The sequence below is a fragment of the Anarhichas minor genome, unplaced genomic scaffold, assembly GCF_050575085.1.
Source record: "Anarhichas minor isolate MPS153535 unplaced genomic scaffold, ASM5057508v1 ptg000005l, whole genome shotgun sequence".
Classification (NCBI taxonomy): domain Eukaryota; kingdom Metazoa; phylum Chordata; class Actinopteri; order Perciformes; family Anarhichadidae; genus Anarhichas; species Anarhichas minor.
In genome coordinates this window covers 3,037,406-3,064,824 of record NW_027466451.1, presented here as the reverse complement: position 1 = coordinate 3,064,824, position 27,419 = coordinate 3,037,406, and the positions used below count along the sequence as shown (strand labels likewise).

At 41.3% G+C, this 27,419-nt stretch overlaps 1 protein-coding gene across 4 annotated transcripts in view; it reads right to left on the bottom strand.

Moving 5' to 3' along the window:
* ppfibp2b (PPFIA binding protein 2b) overlaps positions 1-27,419 on the bottom strand; it is an 88,646-nt gene that overhangs the window by 38,333 nt on the left and 22,894 nt on the right. For 3 of the 4 annotated variants that reach the window (XM_076076117.1, XM_076076143.1, XM_076076125.1), the window contains exons 2-3: positions 14,007-14,111; positions 9,326-9,534 (exon numbers count right to left, since the gene is read on the bottom strand). In XM_076076117.1, the coding sequence (XP_075932232.1) occupies positions 9,326-9,534; positions 14,007-14,088 (291 nt within the window). In that variant the 5' untranslated portion in view covers positions 14,089-14,111. Of the gene's footprint in view, positions 1-2,167; positions 2,690-9,325; positions 9,535-14,006; positions 14,112-27,419 lie in introns of those variants that run through there. The other variant, XM_076076134.1, reaches the window with a different exon arrangement.

The window sequence follows — 27,419 nt, the reverse complement described above, 5'->3', positions numbered from 1 at the left end:
AGAGTGGCAGGGACATGTCAGAGGTGACACAGCACTTAAAGGGGCTGGTAGAGGAAACCAGGCCAGTCCAGTACTATCAGTCTGTCATCGCCAGAGACAGAGAGAGAACCAGGATCAGAGCGCATTTTGATTCCTGCAGCAGAGCAAATATTAAAGGTTCTATGTAAGAGGAGAGACAGTAGGTGACGGAATACAACTGTAATGTCACAATAATTACTATATGGACATATTGTACACATATGGACATGACCTAATCATTTTCGACTCTGCTCCGGTGTGGGAGCATTCTGGGCTGTTGTTGTTGCTTATATCAAACTTATAGCTAATAGTTGTTACGATGCACGTTTTGTTAACACCATTGAGAAACTGTTAAGTAATGAATGACTCTCTATATCCCTGTGCCAAATGTTCTTTAAGTGATATTTATGTCAACGTTATTTAAGTACATTTTTTGTTAACTGAGCCCAGTTATTTATTGTTTTATTTTATTTACGTTTTAATTATTTGGATAAAGTAGTACTAGTGCCAGGCCTAGGAGGAAGCCACTGTGAAGCCAGTTGTGCAGAGTGTTAACAGTTAGTGGGTGGGACATGCAGTATATGATGCCAGTGTCTAGGAATGCATGACAACATCCAGGACAGCGCCTACTGTCAATGATTCACAAACAAGCTCCGTCACCGTCACTTCACTGTAAATATACAGTAACATTATGTACTAGAACTAGAGCTGGTTACTACCGACACTGGTTGAACTGGTTACTTCTACAGCACGTGATCAAACAAACAGGCCCATAGGGGCTGTGGCTCCACTAATCAGACGATTGGTGGTTCAATCCCTGGCTCCTCCAAACTACATGTCCAAGTGTCCTTGGCACTGTGCCATCAGTGTGTGAGTGTACATGTAGTGTACATGTAGTGTACAGCGCTTTGAGTGGTCTGAAGACTGGAAAGGTACTTTGTAAAAACAGCTCCATTAACCACAGGCCTACAGTAGGTCATGAGTTTATTCGCACGCACACACACACACACACACACACACACACACACACACACACACACACACACGACAACATATTTTACAGATTAAGGACAAACAGTGAACAATGATTGTCTTAATCAGCTTCACTCTGTGGCTGCCGAGTCAGTACATTGATTCAGAAACGCAGCAGAAGGAGCTGGAGACAGCAGGACATCTGCACTGCATCGATCACATATCGGACAGAAAAGAATCCCAGAATGCAGCATGACACGGCTGAGGCAACATGTAATAGGGTCCAAATATGGATGCACATTGAGTTACTTATTACCAACTGAAGATTAACAGTTAAAGAGACAAAGAGTGCCACCTGCAGTCATTTTAACGGATTAGCACAAAAGTATAGAGTCCAGCGTTTGGTCCTTGCGTGAATACTCAGTGGGTAACTTCATAGGGTGAGTTACACAGGCAGGCATTAGGTTAATGTGAAGCTGCTGCTCTTTAGGAAACAACACTTATCTGAACATAACCAAAATGACTACATGATGAATTTAATGTTTACACACGCGTGCGTGTGTGTGTGTGTGTGTGTGTGTGTGTGTGTGTGTGTGTATGAACATTGCTGATATCTTAAATAGTGCTTTCAAAGTATAGCTTTCTAAAGGTCACTTCAAAGGTCACTGAATCATACTAACAAAAATTGATTTGAAAAATATATCAGCATAGATTTTGGGTCTAAAACAGATATTTCACGCCCAATGTAAAGATTGTGACAAAATGACAAAGGTGACGAGTTATATTATCAACAACCATCAGCTTACACTGCAAGACAACAGAAACCAGGTCAAACTCAAGAAAACACACGCAGAGCCTCTCTCTGACGGACTCCTTAATAACAGTCAGCTGAATGCTAATCTGATAACACAGTCCATGTGAGGCATTCCGCCACACACACACACACACACACACACACACCAACACAAGTTTAGATGCAGCCCAAGTGACATCAAAAGTCAGTGTGTTGCTGGGGAACAGCACACTAAGAACAACACACTAAGATGCAGCAGAGCTGGAACTACAACCCTGTCTTTTCCTTATAAATACTGGAACCTTCCTCAACGGAGGGAATGTGATAAGAGGAAGTAAAGGAAAGAAAAGGTGAGATGAAGCCAAATGAAACGTCGGCACTCACCCTTTTGAACCAGGAGAAGTGTCTGTGGAAGTCAATGGGAGTCTCCATGCTCCATGTCCCATTGCTGCCCTGCCTGTTGCCTCTGAGTGTGTAACAAAATGAGGGGATTCTTCATGGAAGTGTGTGTGACTGTGCTGCTCACAGCTGTGGAGGAGGGCGTTTTACGATCTCTGCTTCTGAGTGGGACCCCCCCCTCCTTCCTTCCTTTCTGTTTCTCTCTCTCCACACTGTGCTCCCTCTGATCTCTGCTTTCATCAGCCACTCGCTCCTCCTCTCTTTTCTCTGTTCTGGTTGGAGTTGTTGCCTGCTTTTCCTTCCCTTCTCCTCCTTCTCCTCCAGTCACTTCTCTCTATCTCTCGCTTTTGTTTTCTACTTCTCTCACCCTGCAGAGGACAGTTTTTCTTCTTTCTCTGTCACCAGTCTTGGTCCATGTTCTCGACACGTGAACAAAGCAGCAACAGCTCTCTCTCTCTCTCTCTCTCTCTCTCTCTCTCTCTCTCTCTCTCTCTCTCTCTCTCTCTCTCTCTCTCTCTCTCTCTCTCTCTCTCTCTCTCTCTCTCTCTCTCTCTCTCTCTCTCTCTCTCTCTCTCTCTCTCTCTCTCTCTCTCTCTCTCTCTCTCTCTCTCTCTCTCTCTCTCTCTCTCTCAAAACCCATTAGCTCAGGCTTCGCAAAAGGCTCAGCCGTTTGTCTGAATCTTTCATTTACTCACACAACCGTTATATTCATTAAGCAGAGACCATCTTGGGATGTGATCACACCACTACACCAAATCAGGCCTGGGGTGACAATACTAGTAGATCATGGACTATCTGAAGTAGAAAGAATTTTGGGTCATGAGTGTATGTGTGTGTGTGTTCTTGTATGTCTGAAATGAGAAAATAAGTTGGAGTTGTGTTGTTGTTGTGTACCTCTGAGTCTGATGAGTTCAACTTTCCACATCTACAGAGGTGCAGAAAACATCCTGTGCTTAATGCGGAGAAGGTAACAGTTGAAACTGGGTGAGGGAAACAAGGCTACTGTTGAAGGCGCGAGGACGTGGTGGATTGGGTGACATTTGAGACCAGATGCTGTCTATCTTTACAATAAATGTAGCAGTGGAAGTCTGTGTCATTACGAGTATCAGGGCCAGGCATAAGGGACAATATGAGAGAAGGAAGAATTGTTTTATTTTGCAATGCCAGAATAAAGGCCACAATGTAAAAATGTCTTATATTAGTAGATTTGTAGAATAACTAACACTAGTTGTTTGATTCTCAAATGTTCAAGGTTTATTATCAACATTGTAATTGTATTCTCAACATTCCGACTTTATTCTCAAAATGCAAAAAAGAAAAGGTCTTTTCTTATTCCTCGCACTAATAGTGAAAGTTTGGCGTCATCACTCACTTTGTCTTTATAGCAGTTTACTATGTTCACTATGTCAATGTTCAACATGTCAACCTTTAAAGTTACATACTTAGAGCTTTGGAACATTTTAAAACTGCAATAAATATATTTATTTCATGACTCTGTGCAATGTGAAAGTCACACAAAGAAGTATCCCTCAGCTCTACACAGCTTTTGGAGTTAGTGTCATCAGAAAACGATGATATAGATTGTGTTGTGTTTACAGCTGGATGTGCTGCCCAAGGAGTGAGGCTGTCTGAGACAGTGTAAGCAGAAAGACTACAGTTTGGAGTGCTCCCAAAATCACCGCTTTACATGAGCATGAGCAGCATGAGGTACACTGATAAAAGCCACCGTGTGTAAGAGTTAACATCCTCCCTCTCCGCTGTTTCTCGGTGCTACTATGAAAAAACATGCCGTACAATCCTGTCTGTTTCTGTCGATGGATAAACACACACATTCTCTTAGACCAGGGTCGGGAAAACTACAAACTGTGGACTCAGTAAGGAGCACAGGAACATGTGAAGACATGCTGTCTCTGGGTCAGCGATAATGAGCAGCGGTCACAGGATGTCACAACTTCCTGCCAATAATGCATTGTCATGCTGCTTCCTGTGTGTGTTAGACGAGTATCCCCTGGACAGACGTGTCTTTGATCCTCTGAGGACCATCTTAGCTGCCTCCATGATCTGCTGTTGAGCTTCACAGGCCACATGAACAGTTTTTACAGGAGCTGCTCTCCACTGAAGAACCAGTCCCATAGAAACTGTTTACAGAGGATTGTGGATTACCATAGTCATGGGGACATACTGTTGACTTTTCAGTGCTGCAGAGCCTAACCTCTACAGCACTGGTTCATTTGCTATAACCACAACCATACCGTAGGAAACAATGTCATTCTGTACAATACCTGTTTGTCTGAAGACAGGTTGAATGAGGCTTTAATTGTTGTAAAACTCAAACTTTAAAACTGGACGCGGTGGTGCGATGAACTGGTCTCTTTTTTGGGGGGGGGGAGGGAGTTCGATTTTTAAGATTTCAGTTTGTAAAAATGGAAAGCACCGAGCCTCTATCACAGATGGTTGTATAAGACACATCTGAAATGATTACAGTGTTTGAGTTCAACTGAAATATTGCTTGAAGGGAAATGGCTGATGGCCTCTGGACATCAACTGATCCTCTCTTCTCTATGTGAGAAAATAAAGGACGGGATTAATAAAGACGATACCATCAGGTCACACTGCATCACAACAGCACAACAAGAAGGAACTTTAAGAGAACAATTGGAACTGAAGGGAGGAGTGAATAAGAGAAGGGGAGAGAGAACCGGAGGACTCAAAGTAAGAAAGAAAGAAAGAAAGAAAAGAGGGAGGGCTGGCCAGTGACTGTGTGCAACATGTGAGACGTCTGCTGTCGAAACAATGAGGAGCTCAAAACACTGCTGAACTGGATCCAAGACCCGCTTTCCCTTTCAGAGTGTGTGACAGTGCAGTCTGAGCAGGAAACAGCAGCCTCTGCAGGACAACAGCCTGAACAGTACACGACTGAACTGTATACAGAGAATTCAGCAGGAAACACAGGAGACATTTACAACTTCATGTTTGTCATCTGCAAAAGAGACAAAAAGAAGAAAGGCATTCTGATACATGTAATATATAATAGATAGCAAAGATATTAAATCAATCCAGTCACAGCGTTTCTGGTATTCACTATGCACTATACAATAAACAATATACACCATACATTCACAAACACACCCCTGTCAGAGAGTAGGGAGGGTGTCTAAACATGCAGAGTAGCAATGAGAGGGGAGAAAAAGAAAGAGAGAGAGTCTCACTTGTGCCGACAGGGTTTTGAAGTCACTGTGACTGGAACATAATTAAAAGAGAGAGAGAGAGAGAGAGAAAGAGAGAGAGAAAATAGAGAGGCCATGCAGGACAGACAGAGGGTGTGAGGGAGGCAGCTCAGCGCAGGAAGTTGATCATAGTCCAGTTGTAATAGTGTCTCTGAGGACAAGTTAATGCAACCCGTCCCAAAGCTCTCCCTTGTTCCTTTATCTCCTTCTTCACTGTAACAACACAGTGAAACCGATGTACTGACAACATAGTGACTGTTGACATGTCCGAATCGATCAGAGCATTTCACCTGGAATAACATAAAGAATCACTTAAAGCAGAGGTTACGATGATAACCGTGTTATGTTGTGTGTAATTGAATGGACGCACAAACACCATACTGACACACTCTATTATCACTTCACCAGCTCTCTGTGCTAGCGGAGGAGAGGTGCAGGGTTTAGAGCTCCGTCACACAAAACAGCTACCGTCTGCTGACAAACAGCTTTATGACAAAAGTCAAAGTGAACCAAGAGAGTTGAAAACCCAAAGAATGAGCTGGAAGACGCTGAAAGGCTGCACAGACTGAGGGGGATGTGAGGGTCCGTCATCATTGAACCAGGCTATGAAGTGCACACAACAGTCTGAAGCTCCAGTTTCAGCTGTTCTGTCGAGCTTGTAAAAACTCAACATACACACAGCTGGAACGGTCCCTTGCTGATTGATTTGCTTCATGACATACAACATCATTTATATAAAGTAATCCACATGAATAGAGCAGCATAGAGCTGAATGGTTCAGACCAGGGGTGCCCACACTTTTTTGCTTGCGAGCTACTTTTAAAATGACCAAGTCAAAATGATCTACCTACATTAAAAATGCTGAATATCTATCTATATATCTATCTATCTATATATATATACAGGTGCTGGTCATATAATTAGAATATCATCAAAAAGTTGATTTATTTCACTAATTCCATTCAAAAAGTGAAACTTGTCTATTATATTCATTCATTACACACAGACTGATATATTTCAAATGTTTATTTCTTTTAATTTTGATGATTATAACTGACAACTAAGGAAAATCCCAAATTCAGTATCTCAGAAAATTAGAATATTACTTAAGACCAATACAAAGAAAGGATTTTTTCTGTGTGTAATGAATGAATATAATAGACAAGTTTCACTTTTTGAATGGAATTAGTGAAATAAATCAACTTTTTGATGATATTCTAATTTTATGACCAGCACCTGTATGTATGTATGTATGTATGTATGTATGTATGTATATATATATATATATATATATATATATATATATATATATATATATATATATATATATATATATATATATATATATATATATATATATATATATATATATATATATATATATATATATATATATATATATATATATATATATATATATATATATATATATATATATATATGTACCTTGCATAACAACTTGCATGAACCCTTATGGCACAATACAATTCTGTACATGTTTGGTCATTACCTTACTCTGATGACTTGCACTGAATGGGATTGGCCAGAGTTGCATAGTCCGGACAGTAGCTGCTGGTAGCCCGCCTCAAGCAGACTTCAAATGATCATCAGTCATGGTGGAACGGTGTTTGGACTTAATGTTCTTCATGTATGAAAAAGCTGACTCACATAAATGAGTAGAGCCGAATAATGCAGTCAAGAAGGGATCACATGTCCTCATGTTTGGGTACTTTTCCTCTGTGAGAAAACTGTCCATGAGCCCTGGACTTCAGCTGAATGTCAGCTTGTAGTGTCAGAATCTCATCCTCTACTCCAGACGAGTTCAGGTGAAACAGCGTTGCAATTTTTGATGCGAGTGAATCAACCTCAATATCTTCCCGAAATGTGCAGCACATAAGTGTAGCAACTGGCTCGAGTAAAGCAAAGTCTCGAAAGCGTTTGTCAAACTCTGACAGACACTTGTCAATCTGCTCTGTGTAGCGCGCACTGTCAAGTTACGCACACGCCTTCCGTTGAGTCTCCAGTTCTGACGCGAGGTTTTGGAAGTTTCCCAAATCATGGCGCTGCAGCTTTAGCTTCTTTAGTAGAAATAAATTGGAAGGCTAACTAATTGGCTCGCCAGAGTTTTGCAGTACCTCGCGCGGTTGACCGCACTTACGTGGTGACCCGTGTGTTAGAAAATCAAGTGGCAAATGCCATGAGGACATCTCATTTTTTTTGAATGGCATGCGATCTACCCGCACTACCTCCGCAATCGACGTATTGGGCACCCCTGGTTCAGACCATAGAATGTGACCTTAGAGGTACGCATAGAAAATATAGTTAGTTATGAAAGCAGATCTGTTTGTGATCCTGAACCAGCAGCTCCTAAATAAATCTGACCTTGAACCTATGAACATCATTATTTCAACATAAAACAGCTGCCTGTGTTGCTGATCATGTTGCAATGCATATACTTATATAACGCGTGTGAGTGAAGCCAACGACGTGTACGCTGAGCCTCCCGTGCAGCTCCTGACCCAGCTGTGCCGTCTCTCAGGGCAGCCAGCACTTCTCCACAAATTCAAAGAGTCGTGAGCAGCTTGGTAAAGCCTCCGGCCATTGACACAGACACATTCAAACTAAAAGGGTTAGAATAGCTCAGTATTGGTGTGGCTCTATGGCTGGATGGTCACTTCGGTCCCAGCTGAAATATCTCAACAACAACCAAGACGTTCAAACGTGTGGCTTTGAGTGAATGTCTTCACAGCTGTTGGATGGATGACCACTACATTTAGAACAGACATTGGTGTTCCCCTCAGGATGGATTTTAATAACTCTGCTGATCCTCTGAAATATCAATCCGTCCAATAATTTGATATAAGTAGTTAATTATTGCATGCTAACTCACTTAACTACAGTGGTGAACAGAATACTAGGAATCAGCATGTTAGCATTGTCATTGAACTCCTATTTGAATCAATCTACAGTCAGTCTTCACAGGCCTTGTTCTACCCACGCTTTATGCACTTTAACACATAGTTTTACACTTCCAGGGTGTTTATTCTGTTTTACATGTGCAACTACAGTCATTGTGTGTTCCGCTCTGAGCACTGCCAATATGAAGCTCGGCTCTCTCTCTCTCTGCCTGTTGTTGAGTTTCACTGTTTCACTGTTGTAAAACAACACAGACACTGTGTGGTTTTCTCTGCACACCTGGACAGCTTAACACACGAATACTTAGTAACCTAGTACCATTATGCATTTATTAGGTTTCTGAAGGCATGACTTTAGGCTTTCCCACCGTGTTTTAAACAGCTAACATCAGAAGATTCTAAGGTGTTTGTGAAATATGATATTAGCCTCATTAAGCTTCATAGAAAGAGAGCAGTGGTGCCACATATTTAAAGAGTTAGCCGGCATTTTAAATAGCCATTTAATAACTTTTTGATATTATATATTGATAACGACATTAGGTGTGTCAGGACTACAAACACATGCAAACTCTGGAGGCATTGAGTAAACCAACCGAAGCGCCTTCTCCAAGAGAACCGTAGCTCACTGAGACTGAGAACATAATCTACAACGACAGAAAACTAAACTAAATGCTTCATGGGAATAAGGAAACTAATAAAGAAAAGAATCAACAGCAGCTATTTCATCAAATCAACAAAAAGCAACACAGCTCAGACAGTCCACCATGCTGATATAATGTTACACACTGGAATCACATTCTGTTGGACTGCTTGAAAAGAACAGAAACACTCCATTAACACCATAGGAAGAGGTGGTACAGAGACAGGAAGTGAGTCATTTCCAGTTGACGTGGCTGCATTTAGGTTTTTCAATCCTACGCTGCAGAAAACAGACTACGAACAAGACAACATGTCATGTTAAGATGGAAGTTCATTTAAAGCATAGCACACAATGTACTCACAGTTCCACTCTGGAGCCAGTCTATGAGGGTCTGTGCTGTTTCTGAAGGTAACTGAGCTCTGAGGCCGTGCCTCTCGTCCTGGTTGGGTTGGAGCTCCAGGGCAAGTTTGAGGTCCTCAGCCAACTGAACGACCTGCAGAGGAGCAGCGCTGACAGGAGAAGCCGGGTCATACATGCTGTTAGAGAACTCCACCGCTGCTGCTTTCGAACCTGGAGAGTGTGTAGAAGGGGAGGCACAGAAATATTATTAATACCATTATTCAAAACTGAAACATGACTGCAACACAAGTGTATTAGCAGCCTGCAGCTTTGAAAGCTAGGAGAGCAGAATCTATCCTGAATGTTTCCAAAATGTCCATGTGTCACCTGGATCATTTCCCTGGCACTCACACACACATCTGGAGGCACTCAGATAACTGTGAGTCTGAAAAACCGCCACACATCACAGTTCATAAAGTATATGGAGGCCAAAAACAGCACATAATGAGAGCAACCTATGCTTGAATATCTTTATGCAGCTTCTGTGCAACAGAGCCTCGGAGTAAGAGAAGAAGTGAAAGATATAAATCACGAGGACAAAGGTTATCACTGTACACTTGACACAGTCCAAGGAAAGACCATCTACCCCTGACCTGATAGGAAGGATACATGAACATTCTTCACTATTACATTATATTCAAACATAACTTCAGGCATGAGTGTATACTAGAGCTGAAACCATTGATTGATTAGTTGTCAATTATTAAATTAATTTAAGTCATTTTGTAAAGAAAATGACGGAAAAAAGATAAATGTGAATATTTTCTGGTTTCATAATTTGTCGGTGATGTGAACTGAATATCTTCTTTGGATAACACAGATTCTTCAACATCTTCGGACATTTTACAGACCAAATAACTCAAAATCAACGGATTAATCATCAATGAAAATAATCGTCAGTTGCCGTGTATAAAATATGAATACAGAATCAAACACATCTCCACAGCACACATTATTCACACACTGTCAACTCAGTGTAGATACACACTACATCACCTGCTCAAGCACAGGTATAGCATCTACAGCAGCAGCACAAGTTATCATTTATTGATATTGTTCAGGTGTGAGTGTCAGGTTCGGAGATCTGTTGTACATTTATGACACGATACTGTGATTACTTTATTATTTGTTACACTGGGAGGTCAACCGTGCTGACAGTTGTCTAAAGTAAGAAAGTTAAGGTATCCTTATGTAGATGGTAAATGGACTGTTTAGTTCTTTTCTAGTCTCTTGACCACTCAAAGCACTTTAGCACTACATGTCACATTGCAGTCACACAACAGTAGATTAGCATTATTTCAATGAGATCAACAACAACACCAGTATCAGTCCTTAACCAGTGGAGTGCGTCCACTAGTGTTCCCACAAGGTCCTTAACCAGAGAGAAAGAACTGTTGATCATGGAAAGCAATAAGACAAACATATCTAAATGCTGTTGATAAGTGTCTCTAATTTCCTTGTCAGTGATTGGCTGATGTTATCACAAATGGGATTGTTAATGTATTTCTATTTGTGTTCCCTGAGAGCCGGAAAAACAAACTCAGAGCACTCAATGAGGTCAGCATGTTTGGGGCAAACAGCAGCAATGAGCTTCAGATATGACAGTAATAGCTGTACAGCCTCTTTGTTCACTTGAGTTCTACAGGAGGAGGTGGTACAGTAAGTTGATTCTGAGGGTGAGATGAAGCAGGAAATGAATGAGAGCTTTGTCATTTTGAGGAATTCACAGTAACCCAAAGTCCCATTCTCTGTCTCTCTACGTTCTTTTGGTTGAAAAGGTAACTTGCTCTGCTCCTTTATTTCCCCACATACCATCAGTGGACCACGTTCAACATGTTCCCCTCTGTTAGTGACCCTAGTTACACTAAAGAAAGCACACACACACGAGTACAACACACACACAATCACACATATTACCACAGACAACGAGGCAGTGTCACAGCTGGAGAGCACTATTTTATCACTTATTAACTGGGGTTAATTAGGGTCAACAAGTCACAGAACTCCATATTTAAAAAACATACAGCCTTATAAATATGCATAGAGACAAAACTGAAGAAAAGACTACAGCTAAGCCCCAATTCCATTCTCCATATGAATTATGATTTCGTACATAATATGTTGTCATTAAAGAACATAAGCCGGTCAACTCACATCCTTAAACCCTTGGATTTTTGACTGACACTATCCTACAATTCAACATACAAAAAAAGCTGTCATTACGTTTTGATATTTTTTCAGGTGAGAAGGTAACTATTTAGATTCCCAATATGTGATCACTGTTTACTTCACTCTCTAGATAAAGTGATGTTTACAAATGATGCTCATATGTCCTCCTCAGTCACTGATGGATGTGGTGCTGTGTAACCATCCAATCACTTCAGTGGAGCTGCTGAATGGTTTTAAATACCATTCACTGTTTACCTCGCTACTAACGCTAAACCACAGAACAAACACAAGTTGATCAATGACATAAAAATGGCCTGAAATCCCAAATGAGGGATTCATAACTTTGTGGTGTCTCTTGTAGATAGGTCCTCTATGAGGAGATACAAAAGCACCAGAGCATCAGTACACCTGCCAGTCGCACTCAGCAGACAAAGGCACATCTGTCAGTGTTTCAGTAACTACTTGCACTGCCAGAAGGGTGGACACAAGTCCACACAGGGAGTAGCAATGTATAGATATCAGTTTATCTAGAGAGACCTAATCCAACCTGTCTGGCTAGCTAGCTATCCAGCTACAGCCAAATTAGATTTGTATCATCATTATTTTGTTATACACCGCGGTTAAACATGCAGTGAGAGTAATTACAAAAACACTGTCACATTCTGTAGCCAAACGCTCTCACACAGCCAGCAGCTTCTCACAGCTCCAAATATGTTGCTAATTATCCAATTTGCAACTGGTGTGTGATGTGTCATCATAGTTGACGATACAAGGTTGTTCACACCCTCGTCTTTATCTGAGGGGGACCATTTGTGGTGCAAGCAGAACTTAAGAAGAACAGGGAACAAGATAGCAGAGTGCTGGTACCTTTTGTACTGACTGTTGTTTGTGAGGCTTATTGTTACATCTTTATCTTATATACTGTTGAGGCTAGGGTGCATTTTAAACTCTGATCCTCCTATTTACTTCTATATACTTGGCATATTAATGCATTCCACTAATCAACAATTGCAAGGCTTCTATTGTGAGGCAGTTACAGCTTCCTGGAAGCAAGTGAGGAACGTCCGCAACTACTGACTGTGGTGTGTAAAAATGGGTTTGAATGCAGAACTTTTCCAGCATTGTTTCTTCAGTGAAAGATAAAACAACCTCAGTGAGCTGATCAGATGAAGACGTGCACACAACATTAAAGCATCGAGACTCCAAGGCGATGTGGGGTCCAGGAACAAATCACTGGCACATACGTTGGGATTGTCCAGTGATAAAACCTTTCTGGGCAGAGTTTCACAAAGCATTAGAACTCATACTTAACACTGACCTGCCCCTGCAATTTTCCACAGTATTTTTTAAGAAAAGTTGATTATCAAGCAAGGCGTCCAGATAAACACATGTTTTTCATTTTCATAACGCGCTGGTTGCTTCCTGAACCCCCACGATTCAGGAGTGGATAGATATAGTATATTACATTTATGTTATGGAAAGGATTACTTTTTCCCTTTGTCTTCAGAAAAGGGTATTCATTCAACTGTGGAACAAGTGGTGAGATATGTAAAACCCTTACAGACAGATTCAACCTCTATTCCACTCTCTCTCAAGTCCCCCCTGTCTGACATTTGTAATTGTTTATGTGTAAACTCTGCCTCTCCCAAAATGTACAAAGTTACCCAATTTTGAAAAATTGTGAGCGGCATATATTGAATATTGCTCCTTTGCTGATGTGTGTTTTGTAATCTAAGCTACTGTCAAAAAATAAAGAATTACAAAAAAAAAACATCAAGACTCCACAGTGTCAGCATGGTAGGTGACAATATTTACTGGCATTCTTTACTAATCCCTCTGGGGAAGTCTATTATTTGTAAGAAAAATCAGTGAAGTTCTGTTAAGTTTTAGCCCCACACCATCTCGAACCCACCATGTTCTCAACACCACATATGTGCACTTAAACATCCATACTTCTGAAGCGGAAGGAAACCCAGGAAGATCAAACTGCTCTGAGGAATCAGTCAGTTGTATTGTAAAGAACATTTCTCAAAGATTTCTAAGTGCACAAACTGGTAACAGTTAGGTTCTCAAAGCAAAACCATAATAGTCATAAAGTGTAAGCAGCATTATTATATAGTAAGTAATTGGAGCATAGTACTGTCAGAGACTACAAGCCTCTCCAGTGACACATTCAGCTGCTTCTTAAAGCAAAACAGACAGAATTTGACTCATTGACCAACTGACCAACCAAATGACGGTGTAATCTGCAGAGCACTGTGCTCTCTGATGGACAGAGAAGCATCTTTGTGGACAGATATTAGTTGCTGGGCTACTCATTCTGATAGTAGAGGATAGACCTGAGCATGTGAGTTCCACTCACCCACACATCTCACTCAAGATACCACAACCAGTATTGACAATTTGTCAAGATGAAAACCGCATTTTTCAGTAACTCCAATGTCAGAAAGATTGGACTACCTGCAAAAGATTACCTGCAATGATGTCATCCATCTGCTCCAGTGCAGCCTCCAGCATATGACTGGCCTCCGTTTCCATGGTGATGGCGGGAAGCATCAGCTCTCAGGTCTTCTGGTGTTCTGTAGAAAAAAAACATTAGATTTAACAGAACCAGACAGGTTTACACTAGAGAGAACCTAAGAAACAGAACCATGAGAGGTTTACACTAGAGAGAACCTAAGAAACAGAACCATGAGAGGTTTACACTAGAGAGAACCTAAGAAACAGAACCATGACAGGTTTACACTAGAGAGAACCTAAGAAACAGAACCATGAGAGGTTTACACTAGAGAGAACCTAATAAACAGAACCATGAGAGGTTTACACTAGAGAGAACCTAGGAAACAGAACCAGACAGGTTTACACTCGAGAGAACCTAAGAAACAGAACCATGAGAGGTTTACACTAGAGAGACCCTAAGAAACAGAACCATGAGAGGTTTACACTAGAGAGAACCTAAGAAACAGAACCAGACAGGTTTACACTAGAGAGAACCTAAGAAACAGAACCATGACAGGTTTACAATAGAGAGAACCTAAGAAACAGAACCATGAGAGGTTTACACTAGAGAGAACCTAAGAAACAGAACCAGACAGGTTTACACTAGAGAGAACCTAAGAAACAGAACCATGACAGGTTTACACTAGAGAGAACCTAAGAAACAGAACCATGACAGGTTTACACTAGAGAGAACCTAAGAAACAGAACTATGACAGGTTTACACTAGAGAGAACCTAAGAAACAGAACCATGACAGGTTTACACTGGAGAGAACCTAAGAAACAGAACCATGACAGGTTTACACTAGAGAGAACCTAAGAAACAGAACCAGACTGGTTTACACTAGAGAGAACCTAATAAACAGAACCATGACAGGTTTACACTAGAGAGAACCTAAGAAACAGAACCATGAGAGGTTTACACTAGAGAGAACCTAAGAAACAGAACCATGACAGGTTTACACTAGAGAGAACCTAAGAAACAGAACCATGACAGGTTTACAATAGAGAGAACCTAAGAAACAGCACCATGACAGGTTTACACTAGAGAGAACCTAAGAAACAGAACCATGAGAGGTTTACACTAGAGAGAACCTAAGCAACAGAACCATGACAGGTTTACACTAGAGAGAACCTAAGCAACAGAACCATGACAGGTTTACACTAGAGAGAACCTAAGCAACAGAACCATGACAGGTTTACACTAGAGAGAACCTAAGAAACAGAACCAGACAGGTTTACACTAGAGAGAACCTAATAAACAGAACCATGACAGGTTTACACTAGAGAGAACCTAAGAAACAGAACCATGACAGGTTTACACTAGAGAGAACCTAAGAAACAGAACCATGAGAGGTTTACACTAGAGAGGGCGTAAGAAACAGAACCATGAGAGGCTTATACTAGAGAGGGCCTAAGAAACAGAACCATGACAGGTTTACACTAGAGAGAACCTAAGAAACAGAACCATGACAGGTTTACACTGGAGAGAACCTAAGAAACAGAACCATGACAGGTTTACACTAGAGAGAACCTAAGAAACAGAACCAGACTGGTTTACACTAGAGAGAACCTAATAAACAGAACCATGACAGGTTTACACTAGAGAGAACCTAAGAAACAGAACCATGAGAGGTTTACACTAGAGAGAACCTAAGAAACAGAACCATGACAGGTTTACACTAGAGAGAACCTAAGAAACAGAACCATGACAGGTTTACAATAGAGAGAACCTAAGAAACAGCACCATGACAGGTTTACACTAGAGAGAACCTAAGAAACAGAACCATGAGAGGTTTACACTAGAGAGAACCTAAGCAACAGAACCATGACAGGTTTACACTAGAGAGAACCTAAGCAACAGAACCATGACAGGTTTACACTAGAGAGAACCTAAGCAACAGAACCATGACAGGTTTACACTAGAGAGAACCTAAGAAACAGAACCAGACAGGTTTACACTAGAGAGAACCTAATAAACAGAACCATGACAGGTTTACACTAGAGAGAACCTAAGAAACAGAACCATGACAGGTTTACACTAGAGAGAACCTAAGAAACAGAACCATGAGAGGTTTACACTAGAGAGGGCGTAAGAAACAGAACCATGAGAGGCTTATACTAGAGAGGGCCTAAGAAACAGAACCATGACAGGTTTACACTAGAGAGAACCTAAGAAACAGAACCAGACAGGTTTACACTAGAGAGAACCTAAGAAACAGAACCATGACAGGTTTACACTAGAGAGAACCTAAGAAACAGAACCATGACAGGTTTACAATAGAGAGAACCTAAGAAACAGCACCATGACAGGTTTACACTAGAGAGAACCTCAGAAACAGAACCATGAGAGGTTTACACTAGAGAGAACCTAAGCAACAGAACCATGACAGGTTTACACTAGAGAGAACCTAAGCAACAGAACCATGACAGGTTTACACTAGAGAGAACCTAAGCAACAGAACCATGACAGGTTTACACTAGAGAGAACCTAAGAAACAGAACCAGACAGGTTTACACTAGAGAGAACCTAATAAACAGAACCATGACAGGTTTACACCAGAGAGAACCTAAGAAACAGAACCATGACAGGTTTACACTAGAGAGAACCTAAGAAACAGAACCATGAGAGGTTTACACTAGAGAGGGCGTAAGAAACAGAACCATGAGAGGCTTATACTAGAGAGGGCCTAAGAAACAGAACCATGACAGGTTTACACTGGAGAGAACCTAAGAAACAGAACCATGACAGGTTTACACTAGAGAGGGCGTAAGAAACAGAACCATGACAGGTTTACACTAGAGAGGGCCTAAGAAACAGAACCATGAGAGGTTTACACTAGAGAGGGCCTAAGAAACAGAACCATGACAGGTTTACACTGGAGAGAACCTAAGAAACAGAACCATGACAGGTTTACACTGGAGAGAACCTAAGAAACAGAACATGACAGGTTTACACTAGAGAGAACCTAAGAAACAGAACCGTGACAGGTTTACACTAGAGAGAACCTAAGAAACAGAACCGTGACAGGTTTACACTAGAGAGAACCTAAGAATCAGAACCGTGACAGGTTTACACTAGAGAGAACCTAAGAAACAGAACCACGACAGGTTTACACTAGAGAGAACCTAAGAAACAGAACCATGAGAGGTTTACACTAGAGAGAACCTAAGCAACAGAACCATGACAGGTTTACACTAGAGAGAACCTAAGAAACAGAACCAGACAGGTTTACACTAGAGAGAACCTAAGAAACAGAACCAGACAGGTTTACACTAGAGAGAACCTAAGAAACAGAACCATGAGAGGTTTACACTAGAGAGGGCGTAAGAAACAGAACCATGAGAGGCTTATACTAGAGAGGGCCTAAGAAACAGAACCATGACAGGTTTACACTAGAGAGAACCTAAGAAACAGAACCATGACAGGTTTACACTAGAGAGAACCTAAGAAACAGAACCATGACAGGTTTACAATAGAGAGAACCTAAGAAACAGCACCATGACAGGTTTACACTAGAGAGAACCTAAGAAACAGAACTATGACAGGTTTACACTAGAGAGAACCTAAGAAACAGAACCATGACAGGTTTACACTGGAGAGAACCTAAGAAACAGAACCATGACAGGTTTACACTAGAGAGAACCTAAGAAACAGAACCAGACTGGTTTACACTAGAGAGAACCTAATAAACAGAACCATGACAGGTTTACACTAGAGAGAACCTAAGAAACAGAACCATGAGAGGTTTACACTAGAGAGAACCTAAGAAACAGAACCATGACAGGTTTACACTAGAGAGAACCTAAGAAACAGAACCATGACAGGTTTACAATAGAGAGAACCTAAGAAACAGCACCATGACAGGTTTACACTAGAGAGAACCTAAGAAACAGAACCATGAGAGGTTTACACTAGAGAGAACCTAAGCAACAGAACCATGACAGGTTTACACTAGAGAGAACCTAAGCAACAGAACCATGACAGGTTTACACTAGAGAGAACCTAAGAAACAGAACCAGACAGGTTTACACTAGAGAGAACCTAATAAACAGAACCATGACAGGTTTACACTAGAGAGAACCTAAGAAACAGAACCATGACAGGTTTACACTAGAGAGAACCTAAGAAACAGAACCATGAGAGGTTTACACTAGAGAGGGCGTAAGAAACAGAACCATGAGAGGCTTATACTAGAGAGGGCCTAAGAAACAGAACCATGACAGGTTTACACTAGAGAGAACCTAAGAAACAGAACCAGACAGGTTTACACTAGAGAGAACCTAAGAAACAGAACCATGACAGGTTTACACTAGAGAGAACCTAAGAAACAGAACCATGACAGGTTTACAATAGAGAGAACCTAAGAAACAGCACCATGACAGGTTTACACTAGAGAGAACCTCAGAAACAGAACCATGAGAGGTTTACACTAGAGAGAACCTAAGCAACAGAACCATGACAGGTTTACACTAGAGAGAACCTAAGCAACAGAACCATGACAGGTTTACACTAGAGAGAACCTAAGCAACAGAACCATGACAGGTTTACACTAGAGAGAACCTAATAAACAGAACCAGACAGGTTTACACTAGAGAGAACCTAATAAACAGAACCATGACAGGTTTACACCAGAGAGAACCTAAGAAACAGAACCATGACAGGTTTACACTAGAGAGAACCTAAGAAACAGAACCATGAGAGGTTTACACTAGAGAGGGCGTAAGAAACAGAACCATGAGAGGTTTACACTAGAGAGAACCTAAGAAACAGAACCAGACAGGTTTACACTAGAGAGAACCTAAGAAACAGAACCATGACACGTTTACAATAGAGAGAACCTAAGAAACAGAACCATGAGAGGTTTACACTAGAGAGAACCTAAGAAACAGAACCAGACAGGTTTACACTAGAGAGAACCTAAGAAACAGAACCATGACAGGTTTACACTAGAGAGAACCTAAGAAACAGAACCATGACAGGTTTACACTAGAGAGAACCTAAGAAACAGAACTATGACAGGTTTACACTAGAGAGAACCTAAGAAACAGAACCATGACAGGTTTACACTGGAGAGAACCTAAGAAACAGAACCATGACAGGTTTACACTAGAGAGAACCTAAGAAACAGAACCAGACTGGTTTACACTAGAGAGAACCTAATAAACAGAACCATGACAGGTTTACACTAGAGAGAACCTAAGAAACAGAACCATGAGAGGTTTACACTAGAGAGAACCTAAGCAACAGAACCATGACAGGTTTACACTAGAGAGAACCTAAGCAACAGAACCATGACAGGTTTACACTAGAGAGAACCTAAGCAACAGAACCATGACAGGTTTACACTAGAGAGAACCTAAGAAACAGAACCAGACAGGTTTACACTAGAGAGAACCTAATAAACAGAACCATGACAGGTTTACACCAGAGAGAACCTAAGAAACAGAACCATGACAGGTTTACACTAGAGAGAACCTAAGAAACAGAACCATGAGAGGTTTACACTAGAGAGGGCGTAAGAAACAGAACCATGAGAGGTTTACACTAGAGAGAACCTAAGAAACAGAACCAGACAGGTTTACACTAGAGAGAACCTAAGAAACAGAACCATGACAGGTTTACAATAGAGAGAACCTAAGAAACAGAACCATGAGAGGTTTACACTAGAGAGAACCTAAGAAACAGAACCAGACAGGTTTACACTAGAGAGAACCTAAGAAACAGAACCATGACAGGTTTACACTAGAGAGAACCTAAGAAACAGAACCATGACAGGTTTACACTAGAGAGAACCTAAGAAACAGAACTATGACAGGTTTACACTAGAGAGAACCTAAGAAACAGAACCATGACAGGTTTACACTGGAGAGAACCTAAGAAACAGAACCATGACAGGTTTACACTAGAGAGAACCTAAGAAACAGAACCAGACTGGTTTACACTAGAGAGAACCTAATAAACAGAACCATGACAGGTTTACACTAGAGAGAACCTAAGAAACAGAACCATGAGAGGTTTACACTAGAGAGAACCTAAGAAACAGAACCATGACAGGTTTACACTAGAGAGAACCTAAGAAACAGAACCATGACAGGTTTACAATAGAGAGAACCTAAGAAACAGCACCATGACAGGTTTACACTAGAGAGAACCTAAGAAACAGAACCATGAGAGGTTTACACTAGAGAGAACCTAAGCAACAGAACCATGACAGGTTTACACTAGAGAGAACCTAAGCAACAGAACCATGACAGGTTTACACTAGAGAGAACCTAAGCAACAGAACCATGACAGGTTTACACTAGAGAGAACCTAAGAAACAGAACCAGACAGGTTTACACTAGAGAGAACCTAATAAACAGAACCATGACAGGTTTACACTAGAGAGAACCTAAGAAACAGAACCATGACAGGTTTACACTAGAGAGAACCTAAGAAACAGAACCATGAGAGGTTTACACTAGAGAGGGCGTAAGAAACAGAACCATGAGAGGCTTATACTAGAGAGGGCCTAAGAAACAGAACCATGACAGGTTTACACTAGAGAGAACCTAAGAAACAGAACCAGACAGGTTTACACTAGAGAGAACCTAAGAAACAGAACCATGACAGGTTTACACTAGAGAGAACCTAAGAAACAGAACCATGACAGGTTTACAATAGAGAGAACCTAAGAAACAGCACCATGACAGGTTTACACTAGAGAGAACCTCAGAAACAGAACCATGAGAGGTTTACACTAGAGAGAACCTAAGCAACAGAACCATGACAGGTTTACACTAGAGAGAACCTAAGCAACAGAACCATGACAGGTTTACACTAGAGAGAACCTAAGCAACAGAACCATGACAGGTTTACACTAGAGAGAACCTAAGAAACAGAACCAGACAGGTTTACACTAGAGAGAACCTAATAAACAGAACCATGACAGGTTTACACCAGAGAGAACCTAAGAAACAGAACCATGACAGGTTTACACTAGAGAGAACCTAAGAAACAGAACCATGAGAGGTTTACACTAGAGAGGGCGTAAGAAACAGAACCATGAGAGGCTTATACTAGAGAGGGCCTAAGAAACAGAACCATGACAGGTTTACACTGGAGAGAACCTAAGAAACAGAACCATGACAGGTTTACACTAGAGAGGGCGTAAGAAACAGAACCATGACAGGTTTACACTAGAGAGGGCCTAAGAAACAGAACCATGAGAGGTTTACACTAGAGAGGGCCTAAGAAACAGAACCATGACAGGTTTACACTGGAGAGAACCTAAGAAACAGAACCATGACAGGTTTACACTGGAGAGAACCTAAGAAACAGAACATGACAGGTTTACACTAGAGAGAACCTAAGAAACAGAACCGTGACAGGTTTACACTAGAGAGAACCTAAGAAACAGAACCGTGACAGGTTTACACTAGAGAGAACCTAAGAATCAGAACCGTGACAGGTTTACACTAGAGAGAACCTAAGAAACAGAACCACGACAGGTTTACACTAGAGAGAACCTAAGAAACAGAACCATGAGAGGTTTACACTAGAGAGAACCTAAGCAACAGAACCATGACAGGTTTACACTAGAGAGAACCTAAGAAACAGAACCAGACAGGTTTACACTAGAGAGAACCTAAGAAACAGAACCAGACAGGTTTACACTAGAGAGAACCTAAGAAACAGAACCATGAGAGGTTTACACTAGAGAGGGCGTAAGAAACAGAACCATGAGAGGCTTATACTAGAGAGGGCCTAAGAAACAGAACCATGACAGGTTTACACTAGAGAGAACCTAAGAAACAGAACCATGACAGGTTTACACTAGAGAGAACCTAAGAAACAGAACCATGACAGGTTTACAATAGAGAGAACCTAAGAAACAGCACCATGACAGGTTTACACTAGAGAGAACCTAAGAAACAGAACTATGACAGGTTTACACTAGAGAGAACCTAAGAAACAGAACCATGACAGGTTTACACTGGAGAGAACCTAAGAAACAGAACCATGACAGGTTTACACTAGAGAGAACCTAAGAAACAGAACCAGACTGGTTTACACTAGAGAGAACCTAATAAACAGAACCATGACAGGTTTACACTAGAGAGAACCTAAGAAACAGAACCATGAGAGGTTTACACTAGAGAGAACCTAAGAAACAGAACCATGACAGGTTTACACTAGAGAGAACCTAAGAAACAGAACCATGACAGGTTTACAATAGAGAGAACCTAAGAAACAGCACCATGACAGGTTTACACTAGAGAGAACCTAAGAAACAGAACCATGAGAGGTTTACACTAGAGAGAACCTAAGCAACAGAACCATGACAGGTTTACACTAGAGAGAACCTAAGCAACAGAACCATGACAGGTTTACACTAGAGAGAACCTAAGCAACAGAACCATGACAGGTTTACACTAGAGAGAACCTAAGAAACAGAACCAGACAGGTTTACACTAGAGAGAACCTAATAAACAGAACCATGACAGGTTTACACTAGAGAGAACCTAAGAAACAGAACCATGACAGGTTTACACTAGAGAGAACCTAAGAAACAGAACCATGAGAGGTTTACACTAGAGAGGGCGTAAGAAACAGAACCATGAGAGGCTTATACTAGAGAGGGCCTAAGAAACAGAACCATGACAGGTTTACACTAGAGAGAACCTAAGAAACAGAACCAGACAGGTTTACACTAGAGAGAACCTAAGAAACAGAACCATGACAGGTTTACACTAGAGAGAACCTAAGAAACAGAACCATGACAGGTTTACAATAGAGAGAACCTAAGAAACAGCACCATGACAGGTTTACACTAGAGAGAACCTCAGAAACAGAACCATGAGAGGTTTACACTAGAGAGAACCTAAGCAACAGAACCATGACAGGTTTACACTAGAGAGAACCTAAGCAACAGAACCATGACAGGTTTACACTAGAGAGAACCTAAGCAACAGAACCATGACAGGTTTACACTAGAGAGAACCTAAGAAACAGAACCAGACAGGTTTACACTAGAGAGAACCTAATAAACAGAACCATGACAGGTTTACACCAGAGAGAACCTAAGAAACAGAACCATGACAGGTTTACACTAGAGAGAACCTAAGAAACAGAACCATGAGAGGTTTACACTAGAGAGGGCGTAAGAAACAGAACCATGAGAGGCTTATACTAGAGAGGGCCTAAGAAACAGAACCATGACAGGTTTACACTGGAGAGAACCTAAGAAACAGAACCATGACAGGTTTACACTAGAGAGGGCGTAAGAAACAGAACCATGACAGGTTTACACTAGAGAGGGCCTAAGAAACAGAACCATGAGAGGTTTACACTAGAGAGGGCCTAAGAAACAGAACCATGACAGGTTTACACTGGAGAGAACCTAAGAAACAGAACCATGACAGGTTTACACTGGAGAGAACCTAAGAAACAGAACATGACAGGTTTACACTAGAGAGAATCTAAGAAACAGAACCGTGACAGGTTTACACTAGAGAGAACCTAAGAAACAGAACCGTGACAGGTTTACACTAGAGAGAACCTAAGAATCAGAACCGTGACAGGTTTACACTAGAGAGAACCTAAGAAACAGAACCACGACAGGTTTACACTAGAGAGAACCTAAGAAACAGAACCATGAGAGGTTTACACTAGAGAGAACCTAAGCAACAGAACCATGACAGGTTTACACTAGAGAGAACCTAAGAAACAGAACCAGACAGGTTTACACTAGAGAGAACCTAAGAAACAGAACCAGACAGGTTTACACTAGAGAGAACCTCAGAAACAGAACCATGAGAGGTTTACACTAGAGAGAACCTAAGCAACAGAACCATGACAGGTTTACACTAGAGAGAACCTAAGCAACAGAACCATGACAGGTTTACACTAGAGAGAACCTAAGCAACAGAACCATGACAGGTTTACACTAGAGAGAACCTAAGAAACAGAACCAGACAGGTTTACACTAGAGAGAACCTAATAAACAGAACCATGACAGGTTTACACTAGAGAGAACCTAAGAAACAGAACCATGACAGGTTTACACTAGAGAGAACCTAAGAAACAGAACCATGAGAGGTTTACACTAGAGAGGGCGTAAGAAACAGAACCATGAGAGGCTTATACTAGAGAGGGCCTAAGAAACAGAACCATGACAGGTTTACACTGGAGAGAACCTAAGAAACAGAACCATGACAGGTTTACACTAGAGAGGGCGTAAGAAACAGAACCATGACAGGTTTACACTAGAGAGGGCCTAAGAAACAGAACCATGAGAGGTTTACACTAGAGAGGGCCTAAGAAACAGAACCATGACAGGTTTACACTGGAGAGAACCTAAGAAACAGAACCATGACAGGTTTACACTAGAGAGAACCTAAGAAACAGAACCATGACAGGTTTACACTGGAGAGAACCTAAGAAACAGAACATGACAGGTTTACACTAGAGAGAACCTAAGAAACAGAACCGTGACAGGTTTACACTAGAGAGAACCTAAGAAACAGAACCATGACAGGTTTACAATAGAGAGAACCTAAGAAACAGCACCATGACAGGTTTACACTAGAGAGAACCTCAGAAACAGAACCATGAGAGGTTTACACTAGAGAGAACCTAAGCAACAGAACCATGACAGGTTTACACTAGAGAGAACCTAAGCAACAGAACCATGACAGGTTTACACTAGAGAGAACCTAAGCAACAGAACCATGACAGGTTTACACTAGAGAGAACCTAAGAAACAGAACCAGACAGGTTTACACTAGAGAGAACCTAATAAACAGAACCATGACAGGTTTACACCAGAGAGAACCTAAGAAACAGAACCATGACAGGTTTACACTAGAGAGAACCTAAGAAACAGAACCATGAGAGGTTTACACTAGAGAGGGCGTAAGAAACAGAACCATGAGAGGCTTATACTAGAGAGGGCCTAAGAAACAGAACCATGACAGGTTTACACTGGAGAGAACCTAAGAAACAGAACCATGACAGGTTTACACTAGAGAGGGCGTAAGAAACAGAACCATGACAGGTTTACACTAGAGAGGGCCTAAGAAACAGAACCATGAGAGGTTTACACTAGAGAGGGCCTAAGAAACAGAACCATGACAGGTTTACACTGGAGAGAACCTAAGAAACAGAACCATGACAGGTTTACACTGGAGAGAACCTAAGAAACAGAACATGACAGGTTTACACTAGAGAGAACCTAAGAAACAGAACCGTGACAGGTTTACACTAGAGAGAACCTAAGAAACAGAACCGTGACAGGTTTACACTAGAGAGAACCTAAGAATCAGAACCGTGACAGGTTTACACTAGAGAGAACCTAAGAAACAGAACCACGACAGGTTTACACTAGAGAGAACCTAAGAAACAGAACCATGAGAGGTTTACACTAGAGAGAACCTAAGCAACAGAACCATGACAGGTTTACACTAGAGAGAACCTAAGAAACAGAACCAGACAGGTTTACACTAGAGAGAACCTAAGAAACAGAACCAGACAGGTTTACACTAGAGAGAACCTAAGAAACAGAACCATGAGAGGTTTACACTAGAGAGGGCGTAAGAAACAGAACCATGAGAGGCTTATACTAGAGAGGGCCTAAGAAACAGAACCATGACAGGTTTACACTAGAGAGAACCTAAGAAACAGAACCATGACAGGTTTACACTAGAGAGAACCTAAGAAACAGAACCATGACAGGTTTACAATAGAGAGAACCTAAGAAACAGCACCATGACAGGTTTACACTAGAGAGAACCTCAGAAACAGAACCATGAGAGGTTTACACTAGAGAGAACCTAAGCAACAGAACCATGACAGGTTTACACTAGAGAGAACCTAAGCAACAGAACCATGACAGGTTTACACTAGAGAGAACCTAAGAAACAGAACCAGACAGGTTTACACTAGAGAGAACCTAATAAACAGAACCATGACAGGTTTACACTAGAGAGAACCTAAGAAACAGAACCATGACAGGTTTACACTAGAGAGAACCTAAGAAACAGAACCATGAGAGGTTTACACTAGAGAGGGCGTAAGAAACAGAACCATGAGAGGCTTATACTAGAGAGGGCCTAAGAAACAGAACCATGACAGGTTTACACTGGAGAGAACCTAAGAAACAGAACCATGACAGGTTTACACTAGAGAGGGCGTAAGAAACAGAACCATGACAGGTTTACACTAGAGAGGGCCTAAGAAACAGAACCATGAGAGGTTTACACTGGAGAGGGCCTAAGAAACAGAACCATGACAGGTTTACACTGGAGAGAACCTAAGAAACAGAACCATGACAGGTTTACACTAGAGAGAACCTAAGAAACAGAACCATGACAGGTTTACACTGGAGAGAACCTAAGAAACAGAACATGACAGGTTTACACTAGAGAGAACCTAAGAAACAGAACCGTGACAGGTTTACACGAGAGAGAACCTAAGAAACAGAACCGTGACAGGTTTACACTAGAGAGAACCTAAGAAACAGAACCGTGACAGGTTTACACTAGAGAGAACCTAAGAATCAGAACCGTGACAGGTTTACACTAGAGAGAACCTAAGAAACAGAACCACGACAGGTTTACACTAGAGAGAACCTAAGAAACAGAACCATGAGAGGTTTACACTAGAGAGAACCTAAGCAACAGAACCATGACAGGTTTACACTAGAGAGAACCTAAGAAACAGAACCAGACAGGTTTACACTAGAGAGAACCTAAGAAACAGAACCATGACAGGTTTACACTAGAGAGAACCTAAGATACAGAACCATGAGAGGTTTACACTAGAGAGGGCGTAAGAAACAGAACCATGACAGGTTTACACTAGAGAGGGCCTAAGAAACAGAACCATGAGAGGTTTACACTAGAGAGGGCCTAACAAACAGAACCATGACAGGTTTACACTGGAGAGAAACTAAGAAACAGAACCATGACAGGTTTACACTGGAGAGAACCTAAGAAACAGAACCATGACAGGTTTACACTGGAGAGAACCTAAGAAACAGAACCATGACAGGTTTACACTGGAGAGAACCTAAGAAACAGAACCATGACAGGTTTACACTAGAGAGAACCTAAGAAACAGAACCGTGACACGTTTACACTGGAGAGAACCTAAGAAACAGAACCGTGACAGGTTTACACTAGAGAGAACCTAAGAAACAGAACCGTGACAGGTTTACACTAGAGAGAACCTAAGAAACAGAACCGTGACAGGTTTACACTAGAGAGGGCCTAAGAAACAGAACCGTGACAGGTTTACACTAGAGAGAACCTAAGAAACAGAACCAGACAGGTTTACACTAGAGAGAACCTAAGAAACAGAACCATGACAGGTTTACACTAGAGAGAACCTAAGAAACAGAACCAT